This window comes from Acomys russatus, chromosome X (genome assembly GCF_903995435.1).
Source record: "Acomys russatus chromosome X, mAcoRus1.1, whole genome shotgun sequence".
NCBI classification, from domain to species: domain Eukaryota; kingdom Metazoa; phylum Chordata; class Mammalia; order Rodentia; family Muridae; genus Acomys; species Acomys russatus.
Window position 1 is genome coordinate 58,575,958 of NC_067169.1, and position 15,110 is coordinate 58,591,067.

The window sequence follows — 15,110 nt, forward strand, 5'->3', positions numbered from 1 at the left end:
CCCTTCCAGGCAGCCTTGCTCTTTTGCTCTTTAGTTTACTCTCAACTCCCCAATTATTTTTCCTTCATTCTGTTTTTTTTTTTACATGAACTGGAGATAAAGGATGTCACTTGTGCTTAAGGTTCACATTATCTTTATTGTAAGCTATTATAATTCAGTCTTTGTTACTTGATGTTTGTGAGGAGACGAGTTCTATTCTTTGAGCCCTGACAGAATGGTGATGACAGCTAATTAAGCCTTGGTTCTTCTACTGAGGTGACTTTCCTGAGTTTGACAGATAAGACCTGTCAGAACTTGCTGCTATCAGCTATTGAGCTCATACCTCTTCAGTCTGGATGTCACCTCAGGAGGAGAAAGTCAACTACCCTTTATAGCCATGTGAAACAAAGAAGGATTTAGAGCAGTAGGAGGCAGAATCTGCAGTCAATTTTAAGCCCAGTTTTCTCCCAGCCATTTATCTAGAAATCACAACTCCTTATATAGATAATTTAGTCTTTCCATAAACAGCAGAGAGTAGATATCAAAAAAGACACAAGAGGGCCTGGGAAGTTGAGTAAAGGGACTTGCTTGTGCATTCCAACCCTCATAAATAGATCCTTGGAATTCATGTAAAGATAGGAGAGAGCTGGTTCCACAGAGATGTCATATGATTTTCATGTCACACTGAAGTACTCACACCTGTACAGACACCCCACTTCCATGACAATAATGATAACCACACTATTTTTTAAAGCTACAATAAATAGGACTGGAGAGATGACTCAGTGCTAAAGGCCTGAATGTTCTTCCGGAAGACCTGGCTTCATTTTCCCTAAACCACCTGGTAGCTGACATCATCTGTAACTCCAGTTCAAGGACATTGAACACCCTCTTCTAGCTTCCATGGGCACCAGCCATGAAAGCAGTACATATACATACAGGTTAGAAAAACATCCATACATATAATTTTTTAAAAGACACTGGAAGAGAGTGTTATTTATCAAGCATTGTTTAAAACATTTGACAGAGAGTCTCTCTTTGACCAAATATTAGTCATATTTCTCTCAGACTTTTTCCTGACTAGACATTGAAATGAGCTTTATCTTTTGATGTGCTTGCTTAGCCCAGTTTTACATAAAAAAAATCTTAATGTTTAAGAGAAAATCTCTAGTCCTCAATAACAATTTAAATTGTTCATTGTCTGTCTTTGAGATATATGGTTGGCCATAAGCAGCAATAAATAATAAAGATAGGGAGGGCAAATAATTAAATGAAAGTAAAAGAACAGTTCCTAGAACCAGCTAAACAAAGAAAAGAAAAACACAAAGAAAAGAAAAACTAATAAAACTAGTGGGGAAAGTTAACATTATAATAGATAACAATGAAATTTAGAGCATCATTATAGAATACTTTGAAAGTACATTTTCCAGTAAACTGGATAATATTATAGAAATCTATATATTCTTATAAACATAACTGGGAAAATTAAATCAGTAGACTATAGAAAACTTAGATGAATTCATAAAAAATAATGAAACAAGTAGAAAAAAGTCTTTTAAGAAAAGAAAGCCTATGATTGGACAGGATCTGTGCCATATTCTCCCAAACCTTTATAAAAAAGCAAGAAGAACCAAGGTTCTTCAATCTGATTCATAAAGTAGAAAAGAAAAGAACACTACCAATCTTATTTTGTAAAGCTAGCATTATTCTGATTTTTAAAAATACATAAAAGCTAAACAAAAAGAATGAAAAGAACACCGTTGTTCAATTTCCTTAATGACCATAGAGGCAAAAGTTCTCAATTAAATAAAACCAAATTTGAAAACATGTTAAGAATATCATATGTCATGACCAAATATGTTTCATTCAAGGATGCAAAGATAATTCAATATGTATAATCAACAAGTTTAGTAGAGCACATAAATAGATATATAGACAAAACTCAGATAGTTATCTCAATAGATACAGATTTTATTTGACAAAGGTGTGTGTCCTATAAGGGTTATAAACTGAAAAAAATATTGAGGAACAGAAGGAACACATTTCAACATAATTAAACCCTATAGCCAACACTATGCTAAATGGGAGAAAGAGAAAGCAGTTCCTCTAAACTCAATATAGTTTTCAAAATCTTAGAGAAATAAAGATTTTAAAAGGTGATACAAATAGAAAAGAAAATGTTTTAAAAATCCTATTTGCAGATGGCATGATTCTTTTTCTTCTCTAAGACTATGATTTTAGATGTTTTTCAGGTTCTCAAATCCATGTTGTTGTTGTTATTTTCTTCCATATATTTGTTTATTCAATTTACAGCCTGATCCCAGTGATGTCCTTCCTCTCTTCCCAGTCCCACCCTTATGCCTCCCCTTCCCTATTCCCCCTTTTACTTCTCAGAAAAGTAGAGGCCCCCAAGGAGTAGTCACAGCAAAACTAAGTGGATCTTCTCCCACTGAGGCCAGACAAAGCAGCCCAGCTAGGGGGAAAGGATCCAAAGACAGGCAACAGAGTCAGAGACAGCTCCTACTCATATTATTAGGAGATCCACATGATAACCATGCTTCACATCTGCTACATATGTGTAGGGAGCCTAGGTACAGCCCCTGCATGCTCTTTGGTTGTTGGTTCAGTCTCTATGAGCTCCTATGGGGCCAGATTAGCTTACTCTGTAGGTCTTCTTGTGGTGTCCTTAACACTCCCCTTCCCTCAATCTTTCCTCCCATTCTCCCATAAGACTCCCCAAGTTCAGCCTATTGTTTAGCTCTCGGTCTCTGTATCTGTTTGAAAATGACATGATTTTATACTTAAAATAAGACTCTAAATATTTCACAAGAAAACTACTGTATCTGGTAGTAAACTTGGGAAAATAGTGTGGAGTAGAGGAAGTATTGAATGAATGTACAAAGAGCAGATGGAGTCATGGAGGATTGACCAGTGTGTGTGTCCAAACAAGCAGTAGCAGCTTCTTCATCATAGATGACTGCAAAATAAGACTGCTTGCCTACAGAAACCTCTCACCAAGATTAGCTAACTCCTACCCCCGTGCTGTACATAGTAAACATGCTGAGGTTCCTGTCCTCTGCATACTTGGTGACACTCCAACAATGTGAGCATAGCCCCACTTTCCTATACCTATGTGTCTGTATCTGGACTTTCTTCCTTTGTTTTCCACCTTAGTCAAGTCATAACCAGCCAATTTGGATGAGGCAAAAGAAGTAACAAAAACCAATGTGCAAAAATTAGTATAATAGTGGTAATGATTTTTCTAAAAAAGAAAATATAAAAACAACATAATCCATGGTAGCTACTGGTTGGAGATGCAGCCTAGTGATAGAGCAGTTTCCTAGCATGTACAAAGCCCTGAGTTCTATATCCAGCACCATATAATAAGGCAAAAAAGAGTCTGTGAATAGATCTAACTAAAGATATGAAAGATTTCTACAATGAAAACTTTAACAATAAGGAAAAAGTGAAGATACTAGAAGATAGAAATTCTTCTCATTTTCATAGAAGTAATATTGTGAAAATAACTGCTCAAAGTGATGAAAATATTCAATACAATACTAAACTTTCTAATACATTCATCAAAAAACTAGAAAAAAAATCCTAAAACACATTGAATCAAAAATTATCCTGAATAGCCAAAACGATTCTATGTAGAAAGAAATGTTGGCAGTATCACAATACATGATCTCAGTTATAGTTTAGATACAGAACCATAAACAAAGAGTGATAGACACATAGACCAAAGGAATACACTAACAAATCCAGAAGCAAAACTATCATCTACAGACATGTAGACTAGGCTGGCCTTAACCTTCTGATCTTCTAGCCTTCACTCTCTAAATTCTGAGATCACAAGTTCAACCACACCTGCCACAGACATCTAGTTTTTTACCAGATGTCAAAAACACACATCAGAGAAAAGATAGCTTTTTCAATGGCTAGTGTGGCAAGCTCATAATCACCATCTAGAAGACTAGAGCTAGACTGATTTTTAATAAACAAAAAAGAAAGATAGAAACTGCATCCATGTTTCTCAAACTATACAAAAACAGCTATTCAAATTGGAACAAAGACTTTAATTGAACAGCTGAGATGCTGAACTATTAAGGGAAACAGGTAAAATATTCCTATGTAAATAAGCATAAAATACATCAATATAAGTAAGCATAAGCAAGGACTTTCCGAAAAGGACTCTAAGAGCTTAGAAAATTATATTCTGAATGGGCAAATAGGATGTCATAAAATAAAAAAGTTTCTTACTATTCTATGTCTGAACTCAGATAATAACATGTGAAATATTGTTGAGAAGTCAAGCTTTTTCAAATTTTAAAGTATTTTTGCAAAGAATTTCAGTGGTTGCTACAACACAAAACCCATCCACAGAGTCTGGTTATAAAGTACAACTGTAAAAGGTTTGCATCCATAAGAAGTCTTTTAAAATGGAGGATTCTCTGTCAGGAAAGGAATGTAGAAAAATGTTAGATATGCTAGGAATGAACTTGGCAATCATCTCCACTAATGCCTTCATTCCAGAGATAAGAAAGTAAAGTGCCAGAGAAAAAGAATCTAGGACATTATTTCCACCATAGTATTTAGTCCATTGGCTAACTGTCTCATTCTTTCTTCTGAACCCCTCACAGTTACACAAGATCTTGAAAAAGTACTCTTACTCCCATCATACTTCTCACGAATACTGACATGTAATTCTTCCATAGTCATTGCCACAAGACTTGGCTACTCATTTTGCTTCACTTTCTTTTTGGGACTTATGGATCAACTGTAATTAATTTAATGCTAACTGATTGAGCAAAGACAGAACCAAGCTCACAGTTTTAAGCAGCAAGGGCAAAGCCTGATAAGACTTGGGTTTCACGCTTCAAGTATAAGCTGAACTTTCTCTCTGCTGATAATTAGGGTACCTCATGCTAATATGTACCATTACTAATTACTTTGATCAGAGATCCGAATACCTTTTTGAGTGCAAAACACACTTGTGAATATGGCAGTTTATGGCCTGGCAGGGGTAGTGCACACCTTTAATCTCAGCACTTGGGAGGCAGAGGGAGGTGAATCTCTGTGAGTTCAAGGCCAGCCTGGCCTACAGAGTGAGTTCCAAGATGGCCAGGGCTACACAGAGAAACTATCATGAAAAACAAGAAAAAAAAAAGAAAGGAAAGGGAAAAAGGGAAGGAAGGAAGGAAAGAAAGAAAAAAGAAAGAGGCAGTTTGTGAAGAAATGCAAGGGTTGCATGCTTTATAGGGTTAATTTAGGTCAGATACTTCCATACATTTAGTAGAGTAATCCAGGCACAGGAGAGTCTTATTTACTAAAGTCTGCACCCTAAGTGGTTAAACGCTATGAAAAAATAAATGAAAGAAAATTAAATTAAACAGGAATAATACCTAGGACATTTCACATTACTCATTTGACGTTATCTAACTCATCCATTGAAATGGGAATACTATTTTTGTTTTCAAAAGACGTAAGTATAACAATTTTCAATAATAATGAAACATGATAAATTGCTAGGCATCAAGTCACAAAAGTGTGATTTTTCTTGTACATAATAGTACACAAACAAGAATATCCCTGTACTCTGTTAAGTGTGCAGTTACCCCTAAGTCCTTATCTTCCAAAGCACTCTTTCACCACACACCCTCCTACAAATACAAACACTCACAAGCTGGTCATAGTTTGTGGGTTTTTTTTTTTCATGAAATTAATATTCTAGCAGCAACTTTAATGATCTGTAACAGCCCTTTCAGAAATAATGGAAAATTTTGGTTTCTAGCAACATAGAAATCTCATCCATCATTTCTGATTCTTAAGGTCAGTAGTAGTATATTTAACAATAATCCTCACTGAAATGATAAGAAGAAACATGAAAACATGGAGGTACTCAGAAGGAAAGAAGTGGGAAAACACGTCAACAGGAGCTCTACAAGAAAAATGTCCTTAAGCATTCCAACTAACTAGCATGTCATTAATTCCATCATGTTTCATGGCTAAATATACACACATAACGCAAGAAAACACATTATAATGAGTTTTAAATATATTCATTCTAGTGTAAATAATGTGAGCACATATAAACATCGATTTCTTGATATTTCTGATGGTGGAGTTTGTCTATAGGACAATAGCAACAAGACTGCAACGATTTTTAGAAAGCTCGCCTTCATTATCTAGGAGAAAAGTATCTAATTAGTCAATCTTGATTTTTTAAATATTGAATGGCAGGCACTTTTTAGCAAGTGCACAAATGGCAGTCTAACAAGTATTGCAGAACTGTACAATGCCTTTCCAAAGGTATTTATAGTGACTCACACACACTGAATTCATACACCATTTAATTTTCAGTGTTTAAAAAAGATGCTTAAACTATTCTAATTTGATCAGAACCTTCTCCTTTGAGATGAATTTCTTTGTAGGACATGAGTGACATTAACTGAACTACTAAAAACACTGATGACAACAGTCATTGGTAACACTTCTTAAAAAGTCATGTAGGAGGTTAGAGAGAAGTAGACTCTGGTTACAATCAGGATGATGCAAAGACACAGGTTTGTTTTCTCTTTAGAAACTAATGTAAGATCTGGAGAGATGGCTCAATGGTTAAGAGCTCTGTCTGCTCTTCCAAAGGACCCGGATTCAATTCCCAGTGCCCATATGGCAGCTCATACCTGTCTGTACCTCCAATTCCAAGGGATCTGACGCTTTCACAACAATGCACATAAAAGTAAAATAATTATTTAAAAAAAGAAACTATTGTAAATAAATGCTTCCTTAGAAAATGGAAGCAGAAAGAACTCCTGAGTTTGTTGGCAACATGTGCATGGTCATTCATAAGTCCCTCCTGAGTAACTAAAGCTAAGTATTCTTAAATCTTATTCTGATCATAGAGCATGAATTCCCCTCTGAAAAATTTCACAAGTCCTGGTCTAACCAGGGCCCACTTCTGTTTACATCACAGAAATTCCTCTGACCCAGAACTCCCTCTTTTCTTCCATGCATATGATTACCATGTATTTTACTTACTACTATATGACAAGCTCCAGGAAGGATAAACTGTGGAATTTTCTCCCCAAAATAAAAATATCACAGTGTCAGTTGAGCTAAGGACAGTGGGTAGCCCCCAAATTAAGCTTCATTCCTGTTTTGGGTATCCCCGTGTCCCTATCTGTACACAGAACACTCAAATAATCTTGTGTTCTGCTTTCCCATAATTTTCCTCAATATTCTGCCCACCGTTGTCCAGTCTCTTAACTCAAATTTTTGATACTCCTTTAACCAAGTTTTGCAATCTTTCTCGTCCTGGCATCCTTTGCATCCCAATTCACCATCTGGCTTGCTATATTGAAATCTTGGTGTGTGGTGGTGGTTTGAATGTGACCTCCCACAGACTCATATATTTAAACACTAGGTTTGCAGTTACTGGAAATGTTTGGGAATGATTAGGAGATGTGGCCATGTTGGAGACATGTCACTGAAGGTAGGCACTGAGGTTTCAAAAGCCCAGACATTCTCAGTTAACTCTCTCTGCCTCACAGTAGTGTCTCAAGATGTGGGCTCTTGAGCTCTGCTCCAGTGCTATGCCTGCTTATCTGCCTGCTGTCATGCTCCCTACCATGATGGTAATGACTCTAGTCTTCTGAAGCCACTGGGTCCAAATTAAATGCTTTATAATATCAGTTGCCTTAATCACAGCAATAAAAAGTGAGTAAGGTGGTGTTATATTCCCCATTCTATTTGCTTGCCACTCCTTTAGAAAGGAGCATATGTATTTTCATAAAAACTAATGAGGTTTTAATAGTAGGAAACAAGCAAAGTGTATCATTCTGGAACATAAAGCAGTAGCTGTAAAAGAAAATTAAGAAAACACAAATTCCTGAGCAACAGTATCTGCAGAAGGCAGCCATACTTGAAGAGGATTTTTTTTTTTTTAATGTAACAAATTGCCCAATGAGTAAAAGCACAGCAGAATAGCCTATTTACCGCCTGCTACCTTTGAGGAAACAGACAAGTCACATTAGATTTGCCAGCTCACATGTTGGCACTCATTTATTTGCAATGCTATCTTTAAGATTATGTACCAAAACAATATCATTGTTCTTCCGCATTTGCTTACTATACCAGAAGACATATTTCCTGCTCAATGTACAGGTCCAGTGACACAGGACAAACAAGTGCAACAGGCGCAAAGACCTGCAACAGTTGATAGCACCATCAAAAAGCGTGATTGGCGCTTATATTTAAGGGCTTTCTTCACTCTTTCATTTGACTGTTCAATATAGTCCTGAGTGCGCAAAATGTTGTACTCAATGCTATCCAGTAACTCTTGCTGTCCCAAGATGAACATTTCTACTTGGAGGAAGATGGTACGCAATTCACTGATCTGGCACTCCAGGTCCAGCAGCTGCTGGTGACGTACTTCAGCCAGAGCCAGGCCCTGCTTAGCCTTCAAAACATCTAGATCACGACCCACAATTTGAGGAGGCACAGGATTAGCCACCAGTTTCTCCAGGTCCTCTTCCTGGAGCTTCACCCCAGCTAGTTCAGCCTGTCTCACCATCTTCTCCTTCAGCCTAATCATATTCTGAGCCTCACAGGCATAGTGGTGGCTGATGATCCCACGGTAGTGACCAAGGAGAAATGAGAACTGGCTCTGACGAATGCGGTGCTCAGCCCGCCAGTACTTACAGTCTGTAGCCAACTCATGCTGGATGGTGCTTAGCTGAGGTTGGATGAGTCGGGCTTGGCTGACAAAGGAGGCTTTTATAGTATCCAACTCATTCTTCTCCTTGAACACGCTCTCCTCTGTGGTACAACACAGGACACTTTGCTGCTTCTTCTCTATTAACTGAGATAGCCCTTTTAACTCTGCCAGTGCCAGAGACAGCTCAGCCACTTCCTGTAAAAACTCTTCTATTGGGTTTGTTTCACTCTTTTCAAAAGCATGGTTGTCAAACGTCAAGGTGTCATCCAGTTCCAAAGGGACTCTTCCATGGTTAACGTGGTTCTTCAGTTCCTCTAATCTGTCCTTCATAGTCGACTCCAGCTGCTTGCCACATTTGTACTGCAAGGACTGGGTAGGGAGATGGATCCATTGGCTTGGTCTGGTGGTGTATGAAGTCAGGGACAGCTCAGTTTTGCGTCAGTAGAAGCTATTAAAAATCTTTCCTTCCCAGGCAAGCAAACAATGACAAAGCCAATAGGCCACTCAACTGTTTATTCAGTATCAGGAGTGTCAGGTGGTAAAGCATACAGGAGAGACTAAATCGTATTCCAGGAATGGGCCAGACACTTGCCTGATTTCTCAAGGGCTGAGGGAAGAGTACACAGGAGCTCCAGAGCTCTGGGCTAAGTGGTAAAAAAGTAAAAGGCTAGAATCTGAACAGCTCCTGAAAGCTTTATTGTTGGTTGGTTTTAAGGAGGGTAATCAACATGTGGAGAACACAGGTAAGGAAAGGATTGAGAACTGCTCAAAAGCATTGAGATTGAGAACTGGCACACTCATTCACAGAAACACAAAAGCCAAATAAATAAAATTTAAAAATCTACTAATAGCACCCAATTAAAGTAAATTCTATGGCACAAATAAAAGAAAGAAAAAAAGTGTAGCTTCCCAATTACAGACTTGTTTCATCTAATAATAATTTTTTGATCCTTTCCTAAGGGTGACTGGAGACCAGTGATTGGAGTGTGTTATCTGCAACTAAAACCTGCCTGTTACCTTTCCACCAGGTGCCTACCTGCCTGTCATGCATTAAGTTCCTTCATATAATTGAATGAAGCAAATAATTACATTCTTTATGGTATTTTCAAATATCATATATTGAAATTTAACTGTTTCTCCTTTCTTCTCATTGTCAAATCTTTATTAAGACATGTTTCTGACACTGCATGTGTGATCTGAGACAAGAAAGCCCTGGGACCTAGGGTAAAATTTAAAACTACTCTTCTTCTAAATGAATGTAGCAATAAAATGACTCATAATGACATTCTGCTATATTTATAGATCAGCGTTTTGTCCAGCCATCACCAGAGAGCTTCCTTCTGCAGCACATGGGAAGCAATAGACTCACAGTCAGACATTATACAGAGAGGGGGGGTGGCCTTGGAATACTCAAACAGTGATAGGATGTCTCCATCAAATGCATCCCCACATGGGTCAGAGAACCCTGCAGAAGAGGAGGCAGAAAGAGTGTAAGAGCCAGAAGTGCAGGGTGAATGATTCCAAGGAAACAAGGTCCTTTAAACACAACAGGACCAACACACATATGAATTCACAGAGATGGAGGAATCATGCAAGGACCTGCATGATTTTATTAGCCTGTACCAGATAAGGTCCTAGAGCTGAAAGGAGAAGTGGACACATATCCCTATCCCTAACCCAGAAGCTATCCTCTAATTGATAACCACTTGCAAATGAAAAATTAGTTTTCTCCAAGGGATTCTCACTTGGAAAACAAACTACTCTTAAGGGTAGACTGCATGGCCAGCAGTAGGTGACCAACAGAAAATGAACTCTACTGTGTCTTTGGATGCTGATTGTCTTATAATGTCATGCCAGGTCTTTTTTTTCCAACCTTTCAAAAAACTTTTATTAATTTAAATTTAATTTAACTCTTTTATATATTTTTACTTTTCCTTATTTTTATCATATATATTCTCTCTTTTTACCCTATAGGTCCTCTGAATATACATACACATACATGTATGTGTATACATATATATGTATATATGTATTTCCAGTTTTGTGTTATTATGGAATCCCTGAGTGTGTAAATGAGTAGGTCTCTGCTTTCCTGGACTCTTTGTTTGTCTTTTCCTATTCTGGTGTGTTAGATTTTTTATCACATTATATTTTATTATTATACCTTTGAATCCTGTTTGTTTTCTATTGAGAGAGAGAAAGGAAGGGAAGGGGAGGTGGGATAGGAAGTAGAAGGAGTAGAGGGAGGAAAACTGTAATAGTGATATAATTTATAAAAAATATATTTTTTTTCAATAAAGTGAAAAACAATAAAAACTGTTTTCTGGTTATTAATCTATAGTTTCCTTTTTATAAAATCTAAGATGAGTTATTATATTCATTTAACTTCTACTCAGGTTTCTGTTTGACAAGATAAAACAAATATAAGCATCAAATATCTTTTTAGAGATTTATTTTTTATGTGTATGTGTTCAAGATTAACAAGCATTCTTAAAAGACCTATCTCTCCAGGCCCTCAGAATACCTCTTATACTCATAAAATTTCCTGTCATCTGCCCAGTAATTTATACCATGCTATCCTGACTCCCTCCCTGTCCTTTCATTTATCTAGATATCCCCACTCCACTTCTGATAGCTTCTGGAAGCATAAAACCCTATGCTAAAATCAAGCTGCCTTCCCTGTCACAATCTAAATGTCCTGACGCCTACCTACAGAAACCAAGTTCTCCTAGTACCTTGATTGCCACAAGCCTTACAAGAAGAAAGGCTCTCAGCAGAACACAAGTATACCAGTGTACTCCTAATTTTATGCCCAATCTTTCATTGTGGGTTTTTTGTTTGTTTGTTTGTTTGTTTGTTTGGCTGGTTGGTTGGTTGGTTGGTTGGTTGGTTGGTTGGTTGGTTTTTCAGTACAAGGTTTCTCTGCACAGTCCTTAGCTGTACTGGAGACAGCTCTGTAGACTAGGCTGGGCTCAAACTCACAGACATCCACCTGCTTCTGCTCCTGAGTGCTGGGATTAAAGGTGTGCACCACCACTATTTATTTTTTTCTTTAACAAATGCCTTGGAGAAATTCTCATAGAACTTAATGAGAGCTACTTTTACTAAAGGAAAGATTCTTTGGTGTACCTCAGATCCTTTGTAGACCTTTATTGCCTCTGCTGACATAATGCCACTCAATCAGTCATAAGGAGACTCAGCTTTGGGTTGAGGAGAAGAGAAAGAAACTAAAAAAAGAGAGGCTATCATGGCGCCCATGGAATCCTTTAGTCACAGCTCTCAACATATTTTCTATATTCCGCAATATATACCTTGCCTTGTGGGTCTATGTCACATCTCAGAATTTTGCTAGAACTTGAGAATCACTTGGGACTAGTTGAGAATACAATATTTTATTAATTTCTTGCCAATACTCTTAGGGTTTTTATTGCCACTCCCCAGTGTCCCACTCTATTGCTATGTATACATAAACTTCACTAAAATGCAACCACCACTTCACATGATTTCTGGATTAGATCATTACCTAAAATCTGAAATTGCTAAAACTGAACTTGACTATGTGATGCCACATACTAAGAGTTTTCTATAGCAATCCTGATCCAGTGTTTCTATGCACAATTAATACCATGATGTGTGAAATACCAGAGTTCACACTAGATAGAACTTGCTTAGATGAAGAATCATAGACTTCTTGGTGTCTTTAGGAGAGTTTTCAAAGAGGTTTAAATGAAGAGGGAAGAGCAACTAAAGCAGGACAATCCCATGGGTGAATGAATCTACTGAGTTCCAGACTGAATGAGCATCCAATTGAACATCTGCATTAATCTCTCTCTACTTATGGACTGTGGACACAATGTGACCAGCTGCCCCCATGTTCATGCCACCATGACTTTTTCTGTCATAATAGACTCTTGTAAAATAAGCCCTTCTTTTATAAAGGTAATTTTTGTCAAGAAATGAAAAAATTAGTAAATATATTTCCCCCTATATTAACATGGTCTATCTCTCTCTTCCCACGTGGAGTTAGAGACTAAGTTCTCCATAACAACCAACTGACATTGCCCTGGCACACACTAAAACATTAAATTCATTTTGCTCTACTCAGTCTCACTATTCCCAGCTCCAGGAATGGGGGAATTGGTTTAGGTGGAAATAAAGAGGAGGGAAATGAGATCTTTTCAACCTTAATGAGGCTTTCAGGTTTTTCTGTTTTGTTTGGTTTGCTGTTGTTGCAGGGGGGTGTCTTTTTTTTTTTTTTTTTTTTTTTTTTTGGTTGTTGTTGTTATAGTGTAGAAAGCATTGCCAGAAAATTCTCTGTTTTAGGTCACCATTTCTCCAACTTTTTGACATGAGATATAAGCTTATTTCTACCTGTGTTTGTTATCAGTTATGGGTTGCATGTTTCTCCTATACTCTGCTCAGCATGTGTATGAGAGGCTAAATGAAAACCAAGGGATTTTACCAGTATATTATTTCAAAAGTCCAAAGTCCCTATCTTTAAATGAAGTTTTATAGTTTTTTCTGTTTTGTTCCTGGTGCTTTATGTGAAAGCAGAGAGACCATGGAGACCTGGGACTACTTACAGAACTGTAAATTTTTTAGGTATAGTTTATAATATATACATATAATCAATTTGAGTGAAAGAAAATGTTTTGCAAGGAGTAAAAGTATTTTGAAGGTGTATAATGAATTGAAATTATCTAATAAAATCTTTCCACTCCAAAAGTATTCTTTATTTCTTTCCTCTTTACATCTTTAGCTAAATCAACTTTTTATTGCATTTTTACCCTGAATGTTATACAAATGTTATTCTAGCCCTGATTTTTTTCAATTTTGTGTTTTCCCTAGTTCCTCTATTTAATGCATCTCTTCTAAAAATGATATTAGCACATTTGGACTGTTATAAAACTACAAAAAGTCAGTTGTCTCATAAACAACGTAATTCATTTCTTGTAGTTCTGAAGACTAGAACATCCAAGATCAAGCTGTAGACAGTCTGTGTCTTTTGGGGATCCATTTCTTGGCTCATGGATAGCCATTTTTGTTGTGACCTCACATTGCCAATGAGATGAAAAAAGTCTCTCAGGTTGCTTTTTGTCTGGAGTCTGTTTTATGAGATAACTCATTTAATTCACCAGGACATTCATAGCTCAATCATGTTCCAGTGGCTCCATCTCCGAAAAATATCACCTAGAAAGGCCCCATTTTAAAAACCTAGAATAGGACCAGTTATGCATAAATACTTGATAAATATATGCTAGAAATTTCAAAATAAGAAATGGCCTAATTGAACTAGAAAGAAAAAAGAACGAAATGGGAGGCTGACAAATGCTGGAGTTTTATGTTATGAACCTGCTTCAGGAGCTACATTGACATAACTAATTTAGAGTATCACAGTGCCCTCAGTCAGCAGATCTACATGGAGAGAGTTGATGTGAGCCCACTCTGTTCCACCTATATGCCTACATTTTTCCTTTTACAGATATTGGAAAAATGATGAATCCAGATGATTTTGAAGTAAATTAAAGACTGGAGGAAACAGCCAATTCGTGTCTCCTTGTCCTTCCTATTGTTGCCATCGCAATTATGCAGAGCACAACTATTGAGAATTTCAATATTAGAGTTACATGTGTCTTCCTGGATATCTCCATATCCAGGAATTGAGAATAGATATAATGACTGCTCATGAATATTTATTCCAAAAAGTGATGTTAGCTTTTTTCTTTATGAAAAAAAGTCCTACACAGAACCCATCCTTTATTTAAGACAATTACACTACTTGAGGAGCTTTCAGAAGCATCTCCAGTGGAGGACATGCCACAGAGCTGTGTGCATATGATCCATGCATACTTAAGCAAATTCTCACGTTTAGAATATTATTTGGAAGCCTATTTGACACCAATAGGTCCTAGCATATAGACTGTAAGAGCAAATTATACATATGTATGAATATATAATGTACATTTTAAAATGTATTCAACACTTTATATGTTTTCTCTTTTGAATAGATTAAATTGTACAAAACTGGAAAATAAAAATAAATAAATAAATATGTGCTAAAGAATAAAACATATGTTTTTAACATTTCCTTAAGACTTCTTATAAAATATAACATTAAAAACTAGAAAAAGCTATACTGCTCCTTGACATCTTCCTACCCCATAGATACTTGATTGGCCATGTTCATTGCTCATCTAGTCACAATATCAGGAACTGGAAACAAACTAAATGCTAAGTATCCTTCAACTGATAGATGGATAGTGAAAATATGGTACATATACACTGTGGAATACTATTCAGCTGCAAAGAAACAATGAAATTGTGAACTTTGCCGGTAAATGGATGTAACAAGGAATGATCATATTAAGTAGAGTATCCCAGACCCAGTAAGACAAGCAATGCATCTTCTCTT

General features: G+C 36.8%; 1 protein-coding gene across 1 annotated transcript; it reads right to left on the reverse strand.

The window, feature by feature from the left end:
- Positions 1 to 8,134: 8,134 nt before the first annotated feature.
- LOC127185295 (syntaxin-3-like) lies at positions 8,135 to 9,028 on the reverse strand. Its single transcript, XM_051141810.1, has one exon. The coding sequence runs from the start codon at positions 9,026 to 9,028 to the stop codon at positions 8,135 to 8,137; it is 894 nt and encodes a 297-aa protein (XP_050997767.1).
- Between the last annotated feature and the right edge of the window lie 6,082 nt (positions 9,029 to 15,110).

Excerpts from the sequence above, each read along its gene's own strand:
- LOC127185295 (XM_051141810.1), bottom strand. The coding sequence starts at position 9,028 with ATGAAGGACAGATTAGAGGAACTGAAGAACCACGTTAACCATGGAAGA.